The sequence below is a fragment of the Lampris incognitus genome, chromosome 16, assembly GCF_029633865.1.
Source record: "Lampris incognitus isolate fLamInc1 chromosome 16, fLamInc1.hap2, whole genome shotgun sequence".
Taxonomy (NCBI): domain Eukaryota; kingdom Metazoa; phylum Chordata; class Actinopteri; order Lampriformes; family Lampridae; genus Lampris; species Lampris incognitus.
The window spans coordinates 3,332,654-3,354,897 of NC_079226.1; the positions used below are offsets into that span (position 1 = coordinate 3,332,654).

General features: G+C 49.5%; 1 protein-coding gene across 1 annotated transcript in view; it reads left to right on the plus strand.

Annotated features, from left to right (window-relative positions):
* akap6 (A kinase (PRKA) anchor protein 6) overlaps positions 1-22,244 on the plus strand; it is a 385,428-nt gene that overhangs the window by 158,160 nt on the left and 205,024 nt on the right. Inside the window, exon 14 of the mRNA XM_056296282.1 lies at positions 4,379-4,578. Within this exon, the coding sequence (XP_056152257.1) occupies positions 4,379-4,578 (200 nt within the window). The remainder of the gene's footprint in view (positions 1-4,378; positions 4,579-22,244) is intronic.

A 22,244-nucleotide genomic window follows, 5' to 3' on the forward strand; every position in this document is an offset into this window, starting at 1 on the left:
TGGGAAGATGACGGCATGGATTCACGTTTGTGGCGGCCTCACCCAGTAGCAATGTGGGAAGATGGCGGCGTGGATTCACGTTTGCGGCGGCCTCACCCAGTAGCAATGTGGGAAGATGGCGGCGTGGATTCACGTTTGCGGCGGCCTCACCCAGTAGCAATGTGGGAAGATGGCGGCGTGGATTCACGTTTGCGGCGGCCTCACCCAGTAGCAATGTGGGAAGATGACGGCGTGGATTCACGTTTGCGGCGGCCTCACCCAGTAGCAGTGTGGGAAGATGACGGCGTGGATTCACGTTTGCGGCGGCCTCACCCAGTAGCAATGTGGGAAGATGGCGGCGTGGATTCACGTTTGCGGCGGCCTCACCCAGTAGCAGTGTGGGAAGATGTCGGCGTGGATTCACGTTTGCGGCGGCCTCACCCAGTAGCAATGTGGGAAGATGGCGGTGTGGATTCACGTTTGCGGCGGCCTCACCCAGTAGCAGTGTGGGAAGATGTCGGTGTGGATTCACGTTTGCGGCGGCCTCACCCAGTAGCAGTGTGGGAAGATGGCGGCGTGGATTCACGTTTGCGGCAGCCTCACCCAGTAGCAATGTGGGAAGATGGCGGCGTGGATTCACGTTTGCGGCGGCCTCACCCAGTAGCAGTGTGGGAAGATGGCGGCGTGGATTCACGTTTGCGGCGGCCTCACCCAGTAGCAATGTGGGAAGATGGCGGCGTGGATTCACGTTTGCGGCGGCCTCACCCAGTAGCAGTGTGGGAAGATGGCGGCGTGGATTCACGTTTGCGGCGGCCTCACCCAGTAGCAGTGTGGGAAGATGGCGGCGTGGATTCACGTTTGCGGCGGCCTCACCCAGTAGCAGTGTGGGAAGATGACGGCGTGGATTCACGTTTGCGGCGGCCTCACCCAGTAGCAGTGTGGGAAGATGTCGGTGTGGATTCACGTTTGCGGCGGCCTCACCCAGTAGCAGTGTGGGAAGATGGCGGCGTGGATTCACGTTTGCGGCGGCCTCACCCAGTAGCAGTGTGGGAAGATGGTGGCGTGGATTCACGTTTGCGGCGGCCTCACCCAGTAGCAGTGTGGGAAGATGGCGGCGTGGATTCACGTTTGCGGCGGCCTCACCCAGTAGCAGTGTGGGAAGATGTCGGCGTGGATTCACGTTTGCGGCGGCCTCACCCAGTAGCAGTGTGGGAAGATGTCGGCGTGGATTCATGTTTGCGGCGGCCTCACCCAGTAGCAGTGTGGGAAGATGGCGGCGTGGATTCACGTTTGCGGCGGCCTCACCCAGTAGCAATGTGGGAAGATGGCGGCGTGGATTCACGTTTGCGGCGGCCTCACCCAGTAGCAATGTGGGAAGATGACGGCATGGATTCACGTTTGCGGCGGCCTCACCCAGTAGCAATGTGGGAAGATGGCGGCGTGGATTCACGTTTGCGGCGGCCTCACCCAGTAGCAATGTGGGAAGATGGCGGCGTGGATTCACGTTTGCGGCGGCCTCACCCAGTAGCAATGTGGGAAGATGGCGGCGTGGATTCACGTTTGCGGCGGCCTCACCCAGTAGCAATGTGGGAAGATGACGGCGTGGATTCACGTTTGCGGCGGCCTCACCCAGTAGCAGTGTGGGAAGATGACGGCGTGGATTCACGTTTGCGGCGGCCTCACCCAGTAGCAATGTGGGAAGATGGCGGCGTGGATTCACGTTTGCGGCGGCCTCACCCAGTAGCAGTGTGGGAAGATGTCGGCGTGGATTCACGTTTGCGGCGGCCTCACCCAGTAGCAATGTGGGAAGATGGCGGTGTGGATTCACGTTTGCGGCGGCCTCACCCAGTAGCAGTGTGGGAAGATGTCGGTGTGGATTCACGTTTGCGGCGGCCTCACCCAGTAGCAGTGTGGGAAGATGGCGGCGTGGATTCACGTTTGCGGCAGCCTCACCCAGTAGCAATGTGGGAAGATGGCGGCGTGGATTCACGTTTGCGGCGGCCTCACCCAGTAGCAGTGTGGGAAGATGGCGGCGTGGATTCACGTTTGCGGCGGCCTCACCCAGTAGCAATGTGGGAAGATGGCGGCGTGGATTCACGTTTGCGGCGGCCTCACCCAGTAGCAGTGTGGGAAGATGGCGGCGTGGATTCACGTTTGCGGCGGCCTCACCCAGTAGCAGTGTGGGAAGATGGCGGCGTGGATTCACGTTTGCGGCGGCCTCACCCAGTAGCAGTGTGGGAAGATGACGGCGTGGATTCACGTTTGCGGCGGCCTCACCCAGTAGCAGTGTGGGAAGATGTCGGTGTGGATTCACGTTTGCGGCGGCCTCACCCAGTAGCAGTGTGGGAAGATGGCGGCGTGGATTCACGTTTGCGGCGGCCTCACCCAGTAGCAGTGTGGGAAGATGGTGGCGTGGATTCACGTTTGCGGCGGCCTCACCCAGTAGCAGTGTGGGAAGATGGCGGCGTGGATTCACGTTTGCGGCGGCCTCACCCAGTAGCAGTGTGGGAAGATGTCGGCGTGGATTCACGTTTGCGGCGGCCTCACCCAGTAGCAATGTGGGAAGATGTCGGTGTGGATTCACGTTTGCGGCGGCCTCACCCAGTAGCAGTGTGGGAAGATGGCGGCGTGGATTCACGTTTGCGGCGGCCTCACCCAGTAGCAATGTGGGAAGATGGCGGCGTGGATTCACGTTTGCGGCGGCCTCACCCAGTAGCAGTGTGGGAAGATGACGGCGTGGATTCACGTTTGCGGCGGCCTCACCCAGTAGCAATGTGGGAAGATGGCGGCGTGGATTCACGTTTGCGGCGGCCTCACCCAGTAGCAGTGTGGGAAGATGGCGGCGTGGATTCACGTTTGCGGCGGCCTCACCCAGTAGCAGTGTGGGAAGATGGCGGCGTGGATTCACGTTTGCGGCGGCCTCACCCAGTAGCAGTGTGGGAAGATGGCGGCGTGGATTCACGTTTGCGGCGGCCTCACCCAGTAGCAGTGTGGGAAGATGGCGGCGTGGATTCACGTTTGCGGCGGCCTCACCCAGTAGCAGTGTGGGAAGATGGTGGCGTGGATTCACGTTTGCGGCGGCCTCACCCAGTAGCAGTGTGGGAAGATGGCAGCGTGGATTCACGTTTGCGGCGGCCTCACCCAGTAGCAGTGTGGGAAGATGTCGGCGTGGATTCACGTTTGCGGCGGCCTCACCCAGTAGCAATGTGGGAAGATGTCGGTGTGGATTCACGTTTGCGGCGGCCTCACCCAGTAGCAGTGTGGGAAGATGGCGGCGTGGATTCACGTTTGCGGCGGCCTCACCCAGTAGCAATGTGGGAAGATGGCGGCGTGGATTCACGTTTGCGGCGGCCTCACCCAGTAGCAGTGTGGGAAGATGGCGGCGTGGATTCACGTTTGCGGCGGCCTCACCCAGTAGCAGTGTGGGAAGATGACGGCGTGGATTCACGTTTGCGGCGGCCTCACCCAGTAGCAGTGTGGGAAGATGGCGGCGTGGATTCACGTTTGCGGCGGCCTCACCCAGTAGCAGTGTGGGAAGATGACGGCGTGGATTCACGTTTGCGGCGGCCTCACCCAGTAGCAATGTGGGAAGATGGCGGCGTGGATTCACGTTTGCGGTGGCCTCACCCAGTAGCAGTGTGGGAAGATGGCGGCGTGGATTCACGTTTGCGGCGGCCTCACCCAGTAGCAGTGTGGGAAGATGGCGGCGTGGATTCACGTTTGCGGCGGCCTCACCCAGTAGCAGTGTGGGAAGATGGCGGTGTGGATTCACGTTTGCGGCGGCCTCACCCAGTAGCAATGTGGGAAGATGACGGCGTGGATTCATGTTTGCGGCGGCCTCACCCAGTAGCAGTGTGGGAAGATGGCGGCGTGGATTCACGTTTGCGGCGGCCTCACAGTAGCAGTGTGGGAAGATGGCGGTGTGGATTCACGTTTGCGGCGGCCTCATTCAGTACGTCCATGCAGTGTCTTTGTCCACGTCTGTTTCTAAATTGTGTCTCATTTGATGGCTGGGAGAGCCGGCGCTGGATCGGCTGGGAGAGCAGGGCAGGCTAAGCTAACTGCTAGCCCATGCAGAGCCCCCCCCCCCCCACACACACACACATGCGCGCAGAGGGCCATGAGCCGGACCTAGCTGTTGTTTTCATGAGTGATGTCTGGGTGAACATGGTGACCTGCAGAGAGACATACACACCGAGACACACACTGAGGGACTCGTCCCTGTTGCTCGATACTGTTCATGGACTGCCTGTTGTCACCAGCCTGTTATACATGACTGCTGTGTGTGTGTGTGTGTGTGTGTGTGTGTGTGCAGTGGATTTAAGCTGCTTTTTCCTTTGTGTTGATGTTACATTAAAAACATCCACACTCTCTCTCTCTGTGTCTGTCTCTCACCCAGGTCTGAGGGACATCCTCCAGATGGTTTCCAGCCAATGGGAGCAGCTTCAGAGGCAGATCCGGCGCCAACATGGCTGGATGCTCCTCGCCCTCCGCTCCATCCAGGCCCGTATCTTGGATGGCCAATCCCACAAAGCGATGCTGAGATCTGACAACCCATCAGCCAATCAGCAGGCTCTGTGCCCAGAGGAGGGCTCCAAGGTAACCTGGCTGTGATTTACATTGCTCTTTTCTATCAGATCCCTCCATCTCTCTGTTTCTCACTCAGTCCCTCCATCTGTCTCTCGTCCTCCCTCCAGGCCAGCGTTCATACGGTTCGGTTTGTTTGTTTGTGTTGTTTTCTTTGTCATGGGTTCACATCCCTCCATTTCCTGTCTGGCTGATCTCCACCAGGCCGCACTGGCTGCGAGCATCAGCCTCTCTCTTCCTCCCTCTGTGTCCTACTAACTTTTTTTCATACAAAGTTTGTCTCTCTTTCTTTTTTCTGTTTCTCTTGTCTTATGCTGTCTTCTCTCTCCCTCTTTTTGCCATTTGTTTTGTTTTTCTGCCATCCATCCATCCATCCGTCCATCCATTCTCTTGGTATCGTCCTGCAGTCCGTCCACTCCCTCTTTCCCCTTCCACTGTCTGCCTTTCTTTGTCTGTCCCTCCCTCCCTGGTTCATCCTGTCTCTCTCTTGTTCTACTCTCTCTCTCTCTCTCTCTCTCTCGCTGTAGCCCGCGGCGATCCCCTGCTCGCTCAGCAAAATAAACACACTGGGTGTGTGTGTCGGGGGAGGGGGGGTTATTAACATAAGAAACAGCCGAAGTAAGGATCGCTGCTTAGAACTTAACCATGGAGAGAGGGATGGGTGGATGGATGGATGGAGCGCCAGAGGCGGAGGAGTGGAGGGCACGTGTTGATGTCTACGTGATGTGAATGTCATTTGTTTTTTTGTTTTTTTGTTTTTTCATATGTGGAGTCTGGTGGGCGCAAGAGTAATATTTTTACTTGTTTTAGAGATGCAAACTACCCCTCCCACACACACACGCACACTCGCACACAAAATCCTGTGTCCTTTGTGTTAGCAGCTAATTAGCATCTCGTTTGTATCTTGGCGACCATTGGCTTGTTGTTTAATTGGATGGACTTGGTTAATTGGTGAGTGCTCTTATGTTAATAGATGAGTCCATTCTACTCCGGGACTCTCTTCTCTCTCTTTCTATCTCTGTCTCTGTCTCTCTGTCTCTCTGTTTCTGTCTCTGTCTCTCTGTCTCTCTGTCTCTCTGTCGCTTTCTCTGTCTCTCTCTCTGTCTCTCTCTGTCTCTGTCGCTCTCGCTCTCTGTCTGTCTGTCTCTCTCTGTCTCTCTCTCTCTCTGTCTCTGTCTCTGTCAATTCAATTCAATTCAATTCAATATGTGCTTTATTGGCATGACATACATTTGTGTACATATTGCCAAAGCATGTAAAACATCAACAACACAATACAACAGTGATTATAATAATAACAGCAACAACAGTGATTATAATAATAACAGCAACAACAACAATGATTATGATATTAAATAACAACAGTACAATAGGTGCCGTCATCCACTATCTCTCAGGTTGTGGCAAGATAATATAAATCTTGCTGCAATGCTCGCCGCTGGCCCCCCCCTCCTAGGACCACCCGCAGCTTACCTGCGTCCTCCATGTCCTGCTACTCTGGAATCACATGTTCCAGTTCCTTGACAAAAGCCCGGCGCTGTTTTTCAAATCTGTCACATTTAAGGAGGAAGTGCACCTCTGTCTCCACCTCATCTGTCCTGCACTGACCACATGATCGTTGCTCTTTTGGCAACCAGGTCTTTTTGTGTCTCCCCTTTTCAATGGCGAGACTGTGGTCACTGAGCCTGTATTTGGTGAGGGTCTGTCGCTGCTTCCTGTCTCTGACAGTTAAGAGGTGTTCTTCCAGATCATAGTTTGTTTTTAGGGCCCGATAGACTTCTAGTTTGTTTTGAGTTTTGATTTCAGCGTTCCAATGTTTCAGATAATTGTTCTTGCTTTGTTTTATAGCCTGATTTATCGTAAACTTTGTTTGGGATGCAGTGCTGGCCTGAGGTTGGTTGGTCTTAGTATTTGTTAAAGGGTTAGCGAGTCTCAGAACCAGCTGCTTCAGGGGACTCTTTTCGGGGTTCAGTTCTTGGGTTTTCAGAGCTTTAAAGTGCAATGTATTTGTTGGGCTTGTGTTTTAAGTGCATCCAGAAATTTAGAGATCTTTTTTGTACATTTATCAATAATGGAAACCGGTCTAATTCTGCCCTACATGCGTTGTTTGGCGTTTTCCTTTGTGTTTTCAGAATCATTCTACAGAATTCAGCATGTAGGGTTTCTGCTGGATGCTTGTCCCATCTAGTGTAGCTGGAAAGACTGAGTGGACCCCATACCTCACTTCCATATAGTGCAATGAGCAGAATTACACTAGCAAACAGTTTGCACCAGATGGAGATTGGTATATCAATGTTAAAGAATTTATTTTTAATTGCATATAGAGCTCTGCCAGCTTTTTGTTTTGGGTTATTCACTGCCCTACTGAAACTCCCTGATGCTGTAATAATTAGACCCAGTAAGTAAACTGCATCGTATGTTCTAAGGTGATGCTACCTAGAGTCAACTGGTATCTATCTGTCTCTGTCTCTCTCTGTCTCTGTCTCTGTCTCTCTCGCTCTCTGTCTCTCGCTCTCTGTCTGTCTGTCTCTCTCTGTCTCTCTCGCTCTCTGTCTCTGTCTGTTTGTCCCTCTCTCTCTCTGTCTGTCTCTGTCTCTCTGTCTCTGTCTCTCTCTCTATCTCTATCTCTGTCTCTCTCGCTCTCTGTCTGTCTGTCTCTCTCTGTCTCTGTCTCTCTCGCTCTCTGTCTGTCTGTCTCTCTCTGTCTCTCTCGCTCTCTGTCTCTGTCTGTTTGTCCCTCTCTCTCTCTGTCTCTCTGTCTCTGTCTCTGTCTCTCTCTCTATCTCTGTCTCTGTCTCTCTCGCTCTCTGTCTGTCTGTCTCTCTCTGTCTCTGTCTCTCTCGCTCTCTGTCTGTCTGTCTCTCTCGCTCTCTGTCTCTTTCTGTTTGTCCCTCTCTCTCTCTGTCTGTCTCTCCATTTCCTCTCTCGCAATGTCTTCTGCAGTCTCTCATTTGGCACCGAGACGTGTGTGTGTGTGTGTGTGTGTGTGTGTGTGTGTGTGTGTGTGTGTGTGTGTGTGTGTGTGTGTGTGTGTGTGTGTGTGTGAAATATTTCCCATGAGACATCCATGGCCGCCCCCCCCCCCCACCCATTCTGTCAGTCTGGGGTTCTGTCTGTTCATACTGACACTAATGAGAAAAACAATAGCTGAAAAACATGTTCCTCTTTGTCACTCTCTTCTTGCTTCTTTCTCTCCTTCGCCCAGTCCCCCTTTCTTTCCACCTTTGCTTGCCTCTTTCCTTCCTGCTTCCTCTTCCTTGCTGACTTGCATCCCTTGTTTGATCTTTCACTTATTACATCACCGTTTTTCTTTCTTTCTCACGTGTTTCTGTTGTTTTTGCTTCTCTACTCTTCTCTCCATAGTTCACTCTTTCATCCTCTCTTCAGCTCCAACTCTTCTCTCTTCAGCTCCAACTCTTCTCTACTTTTTTAGCATTCTTCTGGCTTCCCCTCTCCTCTTCCACCTTCCAACCTCTCCTCTCTCATTACCTCTTATGTCTCCTCTGCTGCTGTCATCTGCCCATCCTTCTCGTTTCTCATTTACAATCCGTCTTCCTTCCATCCTTCCTTCTCTCTTTCTTATTCTCTCCCTTTTCACTCCTTGCTCTCTCTTACCTGATCTGACAACATTTTGAGGCGTCCTCAGAAACCTGCCCGCTGTGCAGGGTCACACTAGAAGAGATGGATGGAAACGGCAGACTGTGATGAAGCTCCCACACATGGGACAGAAGAAGTGTTGGTGCTGAGTGGAGCTGCTTTGTGCATCGGCCCTCATAGACAGTGTGTACTTCGTCCCTCATAGACAGTGTGTACTTCGTCCCTCATAGACAGTGTGTGCGGCGTGTGTCACGTGACAAGTGACATGTGAATAGAATGTAATGACATGTTTGCCGCTCCATCTCTGCGATGCTGGTGAAGTCCTGACACGTGACGTAGGGCACCTGACCCCACCCTCATTCAGGGTCTGAGGAGACACACCTCCTCCACTTCTTCTCTCACAGTCCACTTTACATTCACTCCGTAATTGCATGGAAACATAGCATGTGTGTGTTTGTGTGTGTGTGTTTGTGTGTGTGTGTGTGTGTGTGTGTGTGTGTGTTGTTTCCATTAGCTGCCTGGCTGTGGCACATTAGCAGTCTATTCATTATCTGTGTGAATCTCCCTCTCTGCTTAAAGCCTTGATCCGTAAAACCTCAAAGTAAAGGTTAGCGTGCCGTCTGCTGTTGAAGGATTTAATAACCATCATCTGCTGCGTGTTGACACTGAGGACCACTGCAGGACCATTTCACACACAGCAACGTTACCAGCATCAGCTTTCAAACGCATTCAGCCTATTTTAGATTAGCTAAATAATCCTTTTCCTATCCACACACACACACACACACACACACACACACACACACACACACACACACACACACACACACACACACACACACCAGTTGTGATGACATCCCATCCTGTGAACTTCCTGTGGGAGAAGTTGTGAATGTGTTGTCGTTCCTACATGCTGTCTGTCCATCGTTCCACCTTGGAGGCAGATGTCATCAGTAATGGTGGATAAAGAGACGTTTCAGCAACCAGTGACTTTTAAGTGATCTGGCCTGTCCTTTGAGAAGATTTAAGTTTGATGACAAATGTATTTGTATTAAGAGTGAGTGGATGTCACATGCTGTCATTATGGACTGGTCATTATGGACTAGTCACTATGGAGTGAGTCTCTGAAACCATATTCCCTCTTCCGGCTCCAGCAGTGTCCACACATCCACATGCAGTAACTACATGTACACTTCTCATGGTTATTACATGGCACGGTGGTGCAGTGGTTAGCACTCTCACCTCACAGCAAGAAGGTCCTGGGTTCGAACCCCGGGGTTGTCCAACCTTGGGGTTCATCCCAGGTCATCCTCTGTGTGGAGTTTGCATGTTCTCCCCATGTCTGTGGTGGGTTTTCTCCGGGTGCTCCGGTTTCCCCTACCTTCAAAAAGACGTGCACGTTATGGTTAATACTCCTGTCTGTGCCCTTGAGCAAGGCGTGGCAAAACGAACTGGAGTTGGTCTCCGGGTGCTGCATGGTGGCTGCCCTCTGCTCCTAGCTACACAGCTAGGATGGGTTACATGCAGAGCAGAATTTCCCTACGGGATCAATAAAATATCTCAAATTTAAAAAAAAAAAGACCCTGCTGTGTCGACGGGTTTGGTAGACAGACTGAGGAGCTATCTTGTCATGATGGGTTTGATAGACAGACTGAGGAGACATCTTGTCATGATGGGGTTGGTAAACAGACTGAGGAGACATCTTGTCATGATGGGGTTGGTAGACAGACTGAGGAGACATCTTGTCATGACGGGGTTGGTAGACAGGCTGAGGGGACATGTTGTTCTGATGGGTTTGGTAGACAGACTGAGGAGACATATTGTCGTGATGGGTTTGGTAGACAGACTGAGGAGACATCTTGTCATGACGAGGATGGTAGACAGACTGAGGAGACATGTTGTCGTGATGGGTTTGGTAGATAGACCGAGGAGACATCCTGTCGTGACATGGGTTCTTCATTTGTGCAAACAGAAACTGTGAAGTGGAGGTTTCAGAGTGTGTGCAGAGGAGCAGATGGGAGAGGAGGATCCCTCCTGCAGCAATTGAGGGAGGAGAGCGTCCGTCCGCCTGCAGCCACAGGACAACTTGTCTTGCTTGCTGCATTTTGGATTGTGTGTTTTTACTCGACTGACGCAGTAACACAAGGTTTAGAATAATGAATTTAAATGGAGGTGTCTCAGAGATCGAACATGGGACACTTGAGGGACTCGACAGCATCTCTCACCTCTTATGCTGCTAAAAAGCATTTGATGAACTACCGAAATGTTTAGCACTAGGACGACCACAGCCGTCATTTTGACGGTTTTGGATTTTCAAAGTTTAATAACTTTGTGAAAAAAATATACAGACCTGCCGCTCCCTGAATTCTCCTAAAGTTACACATCTCATCTCATCATCAGCTGCTTCTCCGGGGTCGGGTCGCGGTGGCAGCAAGCTAAGTAGGGCACTCTCAGACGTCCCTCTCCCCAGCAATGCCCTCCAGCTCCTCCTGGGGGATCCCAAGGCATTCCCAGGTCAGATTGGACATGTAGTCCCTTCAGCGCATTCTCGGTTAGGTCGTGCCCGGTAAACCTCCAAAGGAAGGCGCCCAGGAGGCATCCTAATCAGATGCCCGAACCATCTCAACTGGCTCCTTTCGATGCGAAGGAGCAGCGGCTCTACTCCAAGCTCCCTCCGGATGTCCAAGCTCCTCACTCTATCTCTAAGGCTGAGCCCAGACACCCTACAGAGGAAACTCATTTCAGCCACTTGTATCCGTGATCTCACCCTTTCAGTCACTACCCAAAGCTCATGACCATAGGTGAGGATTGGAACGAAGAATGACTGGTAAATTGAGAGCTTTGCCTCCCAGCTCAGCTCCTTCTTCGCCACAATGGTCTGGTTCAACGTCCGCATTACTGCTGATGCTGCACCAATCCGCCTGTGAATCTCCCACTCCATCCTACCCTCACTCGTGAACAAGACCCCAAGATACTTGAACTCCTTCACTTGAGGCAACAACTCATCCCCAACCTGGAGAGAGCAATCCACCGGTAGAAAACCATGGCCTCAGACTTGAAGGTGCTGACTCTCATCCCGGCCATTTCACACTCAGCTGCAAACCGCCCCAGTGCGTGCTGGAGGTCGCGTTCTGATGAAGCCAACAAAACCACATCATCTGCGAAGAGCAGAGATGCAATTCTGAGGTTCCCAAAACGGACACACTCCTCACCTTGACTGCGCCTTGAGATCCTGTCCATGAATATCACAAACAGAATTGGAGACAAGGGACAACCTCGGTGGAGTCCGACACCCGCTGAAAACGGGTTTGACTGTGCAAAGAATGCAGATACAGCTCTCACTTTGGTTATACCAGGACCGGATGGCTTGTAGCAACTGCTCCGGTACCCCATACTCCCGCAGTACCCCCACAGAGTGCCCCAGGGTACCGGGCCTTCTCCAAGTCCACAAAACACATACAGACTGGCTGGTCAAACTCCCATGCCCCCCTCAGCACTTCCGCAAGGGTAAAGAGTTGGTCCGTTGTTCCACGCCCATGATGGAATCCGCATTGTTCCTCCTGGATCTGAGGTTCGACAATCGGTCAGAGCCTCCTTTCGAGCACCCTAGAGTAGACTTTCCCAGGGAGGCTTAGCAATGTGATGCCCCGATAATTGGAGCACACTCTCTGGTCCCCCTTTTTGAATATGGGAACCACCACCGCAGTCTGCCACTCCACAGGTACTGTCCCCGACCCCCACACGACACTGAAGAGGTGTGTCAACCAAGACAGCCCAACAATGTCCAGAGCCTTCAGCATCTCAGGGTGAATCTCATCCACACCCGGCGCCTTGCCACCGAGGAGCTTTTTAACTACCTCAGATACCTCTGCCAGGGATATGAGTGGGGCTTCCACTGAGTCTTCAGACTCTACCTCCTCCACTGAGGACGTGTTAGTCGGGTTCAGGATCTCCTCAATGTTCTTTCCACTGCTCGACAACATCCCCAGTCCGGGTCAACAGTTCCCTTCCCTGGCTGAACACAGCCTGAGTCAAGCCCTGCTTCCCCTTCCTGAGTCGCTGGATGGTTTGCCAGAACTTCCTTGAGCCCAACCGAAAGTCCTCCTCTATAGCCGCGCCGAACTCCTCCCACACCCGAGTTTTTGCTTTCGCGATCGCCGAAGCAGCAGCCCTTCTGGCCTCCCGGTACCTGACTGCTGCTTTAGGAGACCCCTGGGCCAACCAAGTCCAAAAGGCCTCCTCCTTCAGCCTGACGGCTTCCCTTACCGCCGGTGTCCACCAGCGGGTCCTTGGGTTGCCGCCTCAACAGGCACCGATGACCTTTTGACCACAGCTCCTGCCTGCCGCATCTACAATAGAGGCTTTGAACATGGCCCACTCAGACTCCATGTCCCCAGCCTCCCTTGGGATACACGAGAACTTCTTCCGGAGGTGGGAGTTGAAGATCTCACGGACAGGGGCCTCCACCAGATATTCCCAGTTCAGCCTCACTACACATTTGGGTTTGCCAGGTCTGTCCGGCAGCCTTCCCCAGCATCTGATCCAACTCACCACCAGGTAGTGATCAGTTGACAGCTCTGCTCCTCTCTTCACCCGAGTGTCCAAAACATGCAGCCACAGATCTGTTCATACGACCACAAAGTCTATCATTGATATTTGGCCTAAGGTGTTCTGGTACCAAGTACACTTATGAACTACCTTATGTTCGAACATGGTGTTTGTTATTGCCAATCCATGACTGACTCGCACAGAAGTCCAATAACAAGGCACCGCTCTGGTTCAGATCGGGGAGGCCGTTCCTCCCAATCATGCCCCTCCAGGTTTCTCCATCATTACCCACGTGAGCATTGAAGTCCCCCAGCAGAACTATAGAGTCCCGACGTGGAGCCTCAGTTACACATATTTACATTAAAATGAGTTTTAGATCAATTGCACAAAAAAAAAGTTATGATCAGATCTACCTAAAATGACCATGGACGGTCAACATGACTGTCTCATAATTTGTGCGTGATCGTGTGCGTCATGTCAGTATTTGTGACGTGTGTTGGTCGCGTCATTTCCTTGGTGAAGTTCGTTGCTCTGCCCTGGAAACACACCAGCGTCTTCCAGTGCAGACAAATAGTCTCAACTTGATGTTTGATTATGTCCAACATGCCTCGTTACAGACGCCGCTACAGACACACCATGACTACCACCGAGGCGTTGCAGTATTTACAGGCGTTGGACAGCAGCCATTTTAAATTGTTTGAAAAATAGTATTAAAGTTGTTAAAATGGTAATTTTGGCATCAGTCGTTTCCTGAGGACCCTGACACAGCAATGTCGGGCCGTCGGTGAGCATCTGTGACCCTAGTTTTTGTGGTGTGTCCTGCACCGTCAGCTCTAGTCGGACCCCTGTTGGCAGCTTTTCGGCCAATTCAGCATGTTGAATGGGCAGAGCCCGTCGGTGAGAGAGATCACTCTGATTGGCTGTAATCTTTGCGGTGTGTTCAAGTGCTACTTTTTGGCCCAGACGGCAGGTGACGTGAGGCGACGCAACAGTTGGCCTTCGTCGCTGCTAGTCGGTCTGGTGTGTCTGGGCTCTAACAGATGTACTGACATATGTAAAACATTAAGACCTCAACCGGGTGTTTGTCTGTTTGTCCTGGTGGTTGTAGTGTTAATGATGTTGCAAGTGAAAATATGTTTGTGTGTAAGGATGGACAGAGGGGCGGATGTGTTGTTGTGCAGGGTGCAGGAAGGAGGAAGTACATGAACAAGACTCAGACTGACAGACGTGTGCCACGCTGCGCTGTCGTGTGTTGGAAACCAGTGATCTGCCCTGCAGTAGAATCCCTGAGTGAGGCTTTACACTGCTCATTATCTGCTGCTGAACTTTAATGACAATCAGATGCGTGGCCTAATTACTGGCACACACACACACACACACCGTGCCCTTGGTTGACCTTGCAGCCCGTCTCTCTCGCCAGAGTGTGTGTGTGTGTGTGTGTGTGTGTGTGTGTGTGTGTGTGTGTGTGTGTGTGTGTGTGTGTGTGTGTGTGAGTGAGTGTTTATAACCTGCTGTAAAACGATGCTTGAAGAATGGTCAGTGGGGCAACATCTTGATAAACACAGTTTGAGGAAATTTGTGTGTGTGTGTGTGTGTGTGTGTGTGTGTGTGTGTGTGTGTGTGTGTGTGTGTGTGTGTGTGTGTGTGTGTGTTCTGAAGCACATTTGCCTTGACTAAAGAGAAAGAAAACATGGACATCTTATTTGGATTTGATCATAGAAGACATAAACTATTGTTGGTGATTTGATGTTTGTCAGAAGAGATGAAAGACCAGCTGGGGTCAGTAGTCCAGCTGGGGTCAGTAGTCCAGCCTGTTCCTCTTCCTTTCCATGGCACTGGACAGGAGCAGCACACATGTTGTATATCCATGCAGCCAGCAGGTGTTAGCACAGTTTGTCCTCTCAGAGATTAAAACCCCCAAAACCGTGGTCAGCTTCAGTCAGAACCAGCGGACTGAAGGTGGTCCAGATAAAAAAGTAAAATGTAAAGAACGTTGTCAGAACGTCCTTTATAAATGAAGGCTGATGACTGAGAGCTGTATTTTAAATTTGCATAGGTGCCCGGCATTGCCCAGGGAAAATGTTCTCACCAAAACAACCACCACGATCTGATCTTTACCATGTATTGGATGATGAAATATAGGATGATTTATGATGCATGTGATAAACGAATGTTGAATAAACGGAGCTGATTAAGGAAAATGATCAAATGTCATAATTTTCAATCCATTCACCAGGCTTCTTTACCAGTGTGTGTATTAATCGCCCAGTGCTCAAGCGCCTCAGGGTAAGCCACGCTGCGTGTGTTGTGGCGACAAAAAGTTGTCACGTGATAAGTAGGTTAAGAGTGCTCACCACTCTCACTCTCACGACCTGGAATCCAGGGTGGCGATGTGCACTCATAACTCTGGCATCCAGGCTGAGAAGTCCCTTCCACTGATACGACGTAACAACGTATGGCATCCAATATCAAAAAGACGCCACATTTTGCCACAAAATAAACTAAATTTCACAAATAAATCAAATTTTTTACTTGGTTTTTGAAATATTTTTCAAACTGTGCAATCTTTGGAAAGTGCTGATTCTAAAGATACCTTTGTTTTTGTTCTACAATGAGTATTTTTGGAGTTTTAAGCGAACATACAAACATACACTCTTGCTTTATATATATATATATATATATACACTACCGTTCAAAAGTTTGGGATCACCCAAACAATTTTGTGTTTTCCATGAAAAGTCACACTTATTCACCACCATATGTTGTGACATGAATAGAAAATAGAGTCAAGACATTGACAAGGTTAGAAATAATGATTTGTATTTGAAATAAGATTTTTTTTACATCAAACTTTGCTTTCGTCAAAGAATCCTCCATTTGCAGCAATTACAGCATTGCAGACCTTTGGCATTCTAGCTGTTAATTTGTTGAGGTAATCTGGAGAAATTGCACCCCACGCTTCCAGAAGCAGCTCCCACAAGTTGGATTGGTTGGATGGGCACTTCTTGCGTACCATACGGTCAAGCTGCTCCCACAACAGCTCAATGGGGTTCAGATCTGGTGACTGCGCTGGCCACTCCATTACCGATAGAATACCAGCTGCCTGCTTCTGCTCTAAATAGTTCTTGCACAATTTGGAGGTGTGTTTAGGGTCATTGTCCTGTTGTAGGATGAAATTGGCTCCAATCAAGCGCTGTCCACTGGGTATGGCATGGCGTTGCAAAATGGAGTGATAGCCTTCCTTATTCAGAATCCCTTTTACCCTGTACAAATCTCCCACCTTACCAGCACCAAAGCAACCCCAGACCATCACATTACCTCCACCATGCTTAACAGATGGCGTCAGGCATTCTTCCAGCATCTTTTCATTTGTTCTGCGTCTCACAAACGTTCTTCTTTGTGATCCAAACACCTCAAACTTGGATTCATCCGTCCACAACACTTTTTTCCAGTCTTCCTCTGTCCAATGTCTGTGTTCTTTTGCCCATCTTAATCTTTTTCTTTTATTGGTCAGTCTCAGATATGGCTTTTTCTTTGCCACTCTGCCCTGAAGCCCAGAATCCCGCAGCTGCCTCTTCACTGTAGATGTTGACACTGGTGTTTTGCGGGTACTATTTAATGAAGATGCCAGTTGGGGACCTGTGAGGCGTCTGTTTCTCAAACTAGAGACTCTAATGTACTTATCTTCTTGCTCAGTTGTGCAACGCGGCCTCCCACTTCTTTTTCTACTCTGGTTAGAGCCTGTTTGTGCTGTCCTCTGAAGGGAGTAGTACACACCGGTGTAGGAAATCTTCAATTTCCTAGCAATTTCTCGCATGGAATAGCCTTCATTTCTAAGAACAAGAATAGACTGTCGAGTTTCAGATGAAAGTTCTCTTTTTCTGGCCATTTTGAGCGTTTAATTGACCCCACAAATGTGATGCTCCAGAAACTCAATCTGCTCAAAGGAAGGTCAGTTTTGTAGCTTCTGTAACGAGCTAAACTGTTTTCAGATGTGTGAACATGATTGCACAAGGGTTTTCTAATCATCAATTAGCCTTCTGAGCCAATGAGCAAACACATTGTACCATTAGAACACTGGAGTGATAGGTGTATAGAGGCCCATTTCAAGCAACTATGTAGATATTGCACCAAAAACCAGACATTTGCAGCTAGAATAGTCATTTACCACATTAGCAATGTATAGAGTGTATTTCTTTAAAGTTAAGACTAGTTTAAAGTTATCTTCATTGAAAAGTACAGTGCTTTTCCTTCAAAAATATGGACATTTCAATGTGATCCCAAACTTTTGAACGGTAGTGTATATATATATATATATATATATATATATATATATATATATATATATATATATAGTGTTAGGAAACGTAACACAATCAGAAAACTTACAGACTGAATCTTCAGCATGTGCTTAAGAATGATTTTTTTTGTTTTAGATTTTTCACCTTTTTTTCTCCCCAATTGTACTTGACCAATCACCCCACTCTTCCGAGTCGTCCCGGTCTCTGCTCCAGCCCCTCTGCTGGTCCGGGGAGGCTGCAGACTACCACATGTCTGCTCCCATACATGTGGAGTCACCAGCCGCTTCTTTTCACCTGACAGTGAGGGGTTTCACCAGGGGGAAGCAGCACGTGGGAAGATCACGCTATTCCCCCCAGTTCCCCCTCCCCCCCAAACAGGCGCCCCGACTGACCAGAGGAGGTGCTAGTGCAGCGACCAAGACACATACCCACATCCGGCTTCCCACCTGCAGACACGGCCAATTGTGTCTGTAGGGACGCCCGACCAAGCCGGAGGTAACACGGGATTCAAACTGGCGATCCTCGTGTTAGTAGGCAACGGAATAGACCGCTACGCCACCCGGACGCAGAAATGGTCATTTTTACCCACAAAAAGCAAATAAAAAATATTTTGACACCACCGGGTTGGTTATCATGTGGTCGGTGAAACGCTGGAGTTTGGAAGAAGCTCTCCATCCTCCTGTCGTTTTTCCTCTCTAGTCCTCCATTAATTCCTAATGGTGGGGTTGTCGCGACAACAACAGGTGTGCTGTGAGGTCATTAATTGGGGCTGGGCCTTAACGAGCCACAGAAGAGTAATGCTGCGTGTCACTAAGGAGTGATCTAGCATATCTGGGACACACACACACACACACACACACACACACACACACATACACACTATATGTCATACACACAACTTAATGAGCACCCAGTGTGTGTGCGTGGGGGGGTTGTGTGCATGCTCATCTACACTACTCAGATGACTTTGTGTTGGTGTAACTGAATGTGTGTGTGAGTACGTGAGTGTGTGTGTCTCTTGGTAGTCATAACACTTTGTTGTTATTGCAGTCAGCATATGTTGCTGACGAGGTGTCTGCTTCTCCCTTGCTCTCCCTGTCTGTCTGTTTGTCTGTCTGTCTCTCTTTCTGCTTCTCCCTCGCTCTCCCTGTCTGTCTGTCTGTCTGTCTGTCTCTCTTTCTGCTTCTCCCTCGCTCTCCCTCTCTGTCTGCTTCTCCCTTGTTCTCCCTGTCTGTCTGTCTGTCTGTCTGTCTGTCTGTCTGTCTGTCTGTCTGTCTGTCTCTCTTTCTGCTTTTCCCTCGCTCTCCCTGTCTGTCTGTCTGTCTGTCTGTCTCTCTTTCTGCTTCTCCCTCGCTCTCCCTCTCTGTCTGCTTCTCCCTTGTTCTCCCTGTCTGTGTCTCTCCCTCTCTGCTTCTCCCTCGCTCTCGCTGTCTGTCTGTCTATCTGTCTGTCTGTCTCGCTCCTTTTTTCTGCTTCTCCCTCTCTCTCCCTCTCTGTCTCTTTCTTTCTGCCTCTCCCTCGCTCTCCCTGTCTGTCTGTCTGTCTCCCTCTTTTTGCCTCTCCCTCTGTCTGTCTGACTGTCTGTCTGTCTGTCTCCCTCTTTTTGCTTCTCCCTTGCTCTCCCTCTGTCTGTCTGTCTGTCTCGCTCCTTTTTTCTGCTTCTCCCTCGCTCTCCCTATCTGTCTGTCTGCCTGTCTCACTCTCTTTCTGCTTCTCCCTCGCTCTCCCTGTCAGTCTGTCTGTCTGTCTGTCTGTCTCCCTGTCTCCCTCTCTTTGTGCTGTGCATGAGAAATGGAAGAGAGGAAATTGAGATGTAAGGGTGGCTCCGGGAGACAAATAAGCAGACAGGAGACGAGAGGTGTCTCTCACATGAATCATTAAGACACACAAATAGGAGCAATGTCATACACACATCTATCCATCCATCATCCGTCTGTCCATCCATCCATGTGTCCATCCATCTCACTCAGTGGAGAGAAATGAGAGGCTCCTTCATGTTAATGCCAGGAAAAGAGTCCATGAAGAAGAGAAACAAGCAGACAGGATTATCAGTTCAAGTCCCGGTCCACCTGCCGGTATGCACACACACATGACACACACTCACAGTGTGGACACACACACAACACACACTCTGATAACACAGTTGGGACACACACTCTGACAACACAGCCAGGTATGTATGTATGGAGAATGTCAGTGTGAAGACGTAAAGGTAGTGCCTGTGTGTGTGTGTGTGTGTGTGTGTGTGTGTGTGTGTGTGTGTGTGTGTGAGGGGGGTAGTAAGGTGTGCACTTGTGAAGGAAGGGCATGCCTTTTTGTTGTTTGTGAAAGAGCGAGATGTGAGATGGTTGTTTGGCAATAGAAAGGAATGGAGAGCGAGTGGGACAGTTAAGTAGAGAGAGAGAGAGAGAGAGAGAGAGAGAGAGAGAGAGAGAGAGAGAGAGAGAGAGAGAGAGAGAGAGAGAGAGAGGTGTTTAATCTGACTGTGAATGCAGTGTGATGTTTAACAGCTTCGTGGCCCTGGTCTCCCACATTACCAGAGATCAATAAACACACAAGAAAACACAATCTCCAACTATGGACAGCTACACTGCAGTGTGTGTGTGTGTGTGTGTGTGTGTGTGTGTGTGTGTGTGTGTGTGTGTGTGTGTGTGTGTGTGTGTGGACATTCAGATTTTAATTTTGGAGGGAGCAGTTGGCTGTCAGTCAGTGTTGGGGTTTGAACCAGCAACCTCATGGTTACCAACCTGTGTCATTAACCCTTGTTGTAACGCCGCCTTCAATCCGTTTGCGTCCAGTTCATAAGTCATTAATAACAACAACAAACCCTGAAGAAGGGACAAAGACAGAATGTATGTAAATGAGGTATGTCATGTATCTGGGACAGGTGTTCAGTATGATGCCAGTGTGTCTAATAACATATGTGATGCTGTTAGTCCTCAGCTATACCAGTGTGTCTAGTAACATATGTGATGCTGTTACATGGTATAGCTGAGGTATAGCTGAGGACCACATTACATCACATATTTATTCATGTATTAATGTGTGATGTAATGTGAATTTGATGCGTGTTTAATATGTGATGTAATGTTTTAGTCTTTTGCAAACTGCTTTGGCAATGGCATATTTTCTGTTCATGGTAATAAAACTATTTGAATTTGAATTTGAGAGAGACACAGAGAGACAGACAGACAGAGAGACAGACAGAGACACAGAGAGAGAAAAAATATTTGCTTGTTTCATAGATTTTAAAAAAGCCTTCGATTCTGTCTGGCATGAAGGACTTTTCTACAAAATCCTTCAAAGTGGACTAGGGGGTAAGGTTTATGATCTCATAAAATGTATGTACAGACACAACCAGTGTGCTGTGAAAATTGGAGCGCAAAGAACAGAATATTTTACCCAAGAACGCGGTGTGAAGCAAGGATGCTGTTTAAGTCCAACATTATTCAACCTGTACATAAATGAACTTGCAGACCAGCTGGACCGTTCAGCAGCTCCAGGCTTCACACTCTATGACACAGAGATTAAATACCTGTTTTATACAGATGACCTTATTCTGTTGTCCCCAATCAGGGATGGTCGTCAACATAACCTGTCCATCCTAGGAAAATACTGCCAAAACTGGGCATTGGATGTAAACTTTAAGAAAACCAAAATCACGATCTTTCAGAAAAAACCCAGATGCCTTGAAAACAAATACCACTTCACTTTGAATAACACCCTAATTGAACACACAAAAAACTATACATACCTTGGTCTGTCCATATCTGCATCAGGAAGTTTCAGTATGGCAATACACGCACTCAAAGAAAAAGCATGCAGGGCAATGTATGCATTAAAAACCAAATTATTAAACATTAAGATTCCAGTTAGAGTCTGGACAAAAATATTTGATGATGTTATTTTACCCATAGCTTTGTATGGAAGTGAGGTCTGGGGCCACTCAGTGGATTGGAGCATGGCTTATGGGACAAACACCCGACAGAGGCCCGCCACACTGAATTCTGCAGGAAAATATTAAATGTTCAAAGGAAGACACCAAATAAGGCCTGCCGAGCAGAACTGGGGCGTTTCCCACTACTGTTAAACATCCAAAAACGGGCCTTAACATTTTGGACGCATCTAAATTCAAGCCCAAAAGACACCCTTCCATTCAAGGCATTAACAACCCAAGAGCTGAACTCTGAAAACAGTCCCCTCAGTCAGCTGATGGTGAAGCTAACCAACCAGGCTCCATCAGCACCGCCTCAAAACACAGCAGAATAACACAAGTTATGAACCAGTCAAAAGATCTGTATGTGGAACATTGGAGAAATGAAACTAAAACCCAGAGTAGACTAAACTGTTATATAAACAGAGAATATAGACTGGCCGAGTACCTCCACTCTGTCAGAGATACGAAGCAGAGATGGATCCTGACCACATACAGGCTCAGTGACCACCAGCTGGCTATAGGAACAGGAAGACACAGACCAACATGGCTGCCCAGAGAGGAGCGTATATGTGGTCACTGCTGGACAGGGGAGGCAGAAACAGAGATGCACCTCCTCCTCCACTGTGAGAAGTTCTCTTCAGTAAGACACTTCCACTTCGGGGAAATAGCCAAGAAAACACCAAACCTCCTACTGTTAAGCCCAGAGGAGGACCTGGCAGTTCTCCTGGTGAAGGAACAGCAGCTCCTCTGGCAGCTAAATACAGATCTGCTGCCCCAGCCTGCGGGACTCGCAACCACTGTGAGACCCCCAAGATGAGTCACTGCATTCAACCGTGTGGCATTTGTTGCACTGTACTGTATGGCAGTGAGGGAAAAATGGGTTGCCTGCTTAGGTGGGCAGAGAAATGGAGCATGATTATGTGATGACTCCTGTGTATTAGTGTGTGATGTCATGTGAATCTGATGTGTGTTTAATATGTGATGGAATGTTTCAGTCTTTTGCAAACTGCTTTGGCAATGGCATATTTTCTGTTCATGCCAATAAAGCAATTTGAATTTGAGAGAGAGACATTGAGATACAGTGACAGAGAGAGAGAGAGAGAGAGAGACAGAGACAGACAGACAGACAGACAGACAGAGTGGGGCAGAGACAAACAGAGGAGGGAACAGAAATCCCTGACAAGTGACCTCTAGGTGGCACCAAGCATAGGTCGAGCTAAGTTAAATAACATTCGTCTGTGTGTGTGTGTGTGTGTGTGTGTGTGTGTGTGTGTGTGTGTGTGTGTGTGTGTGTG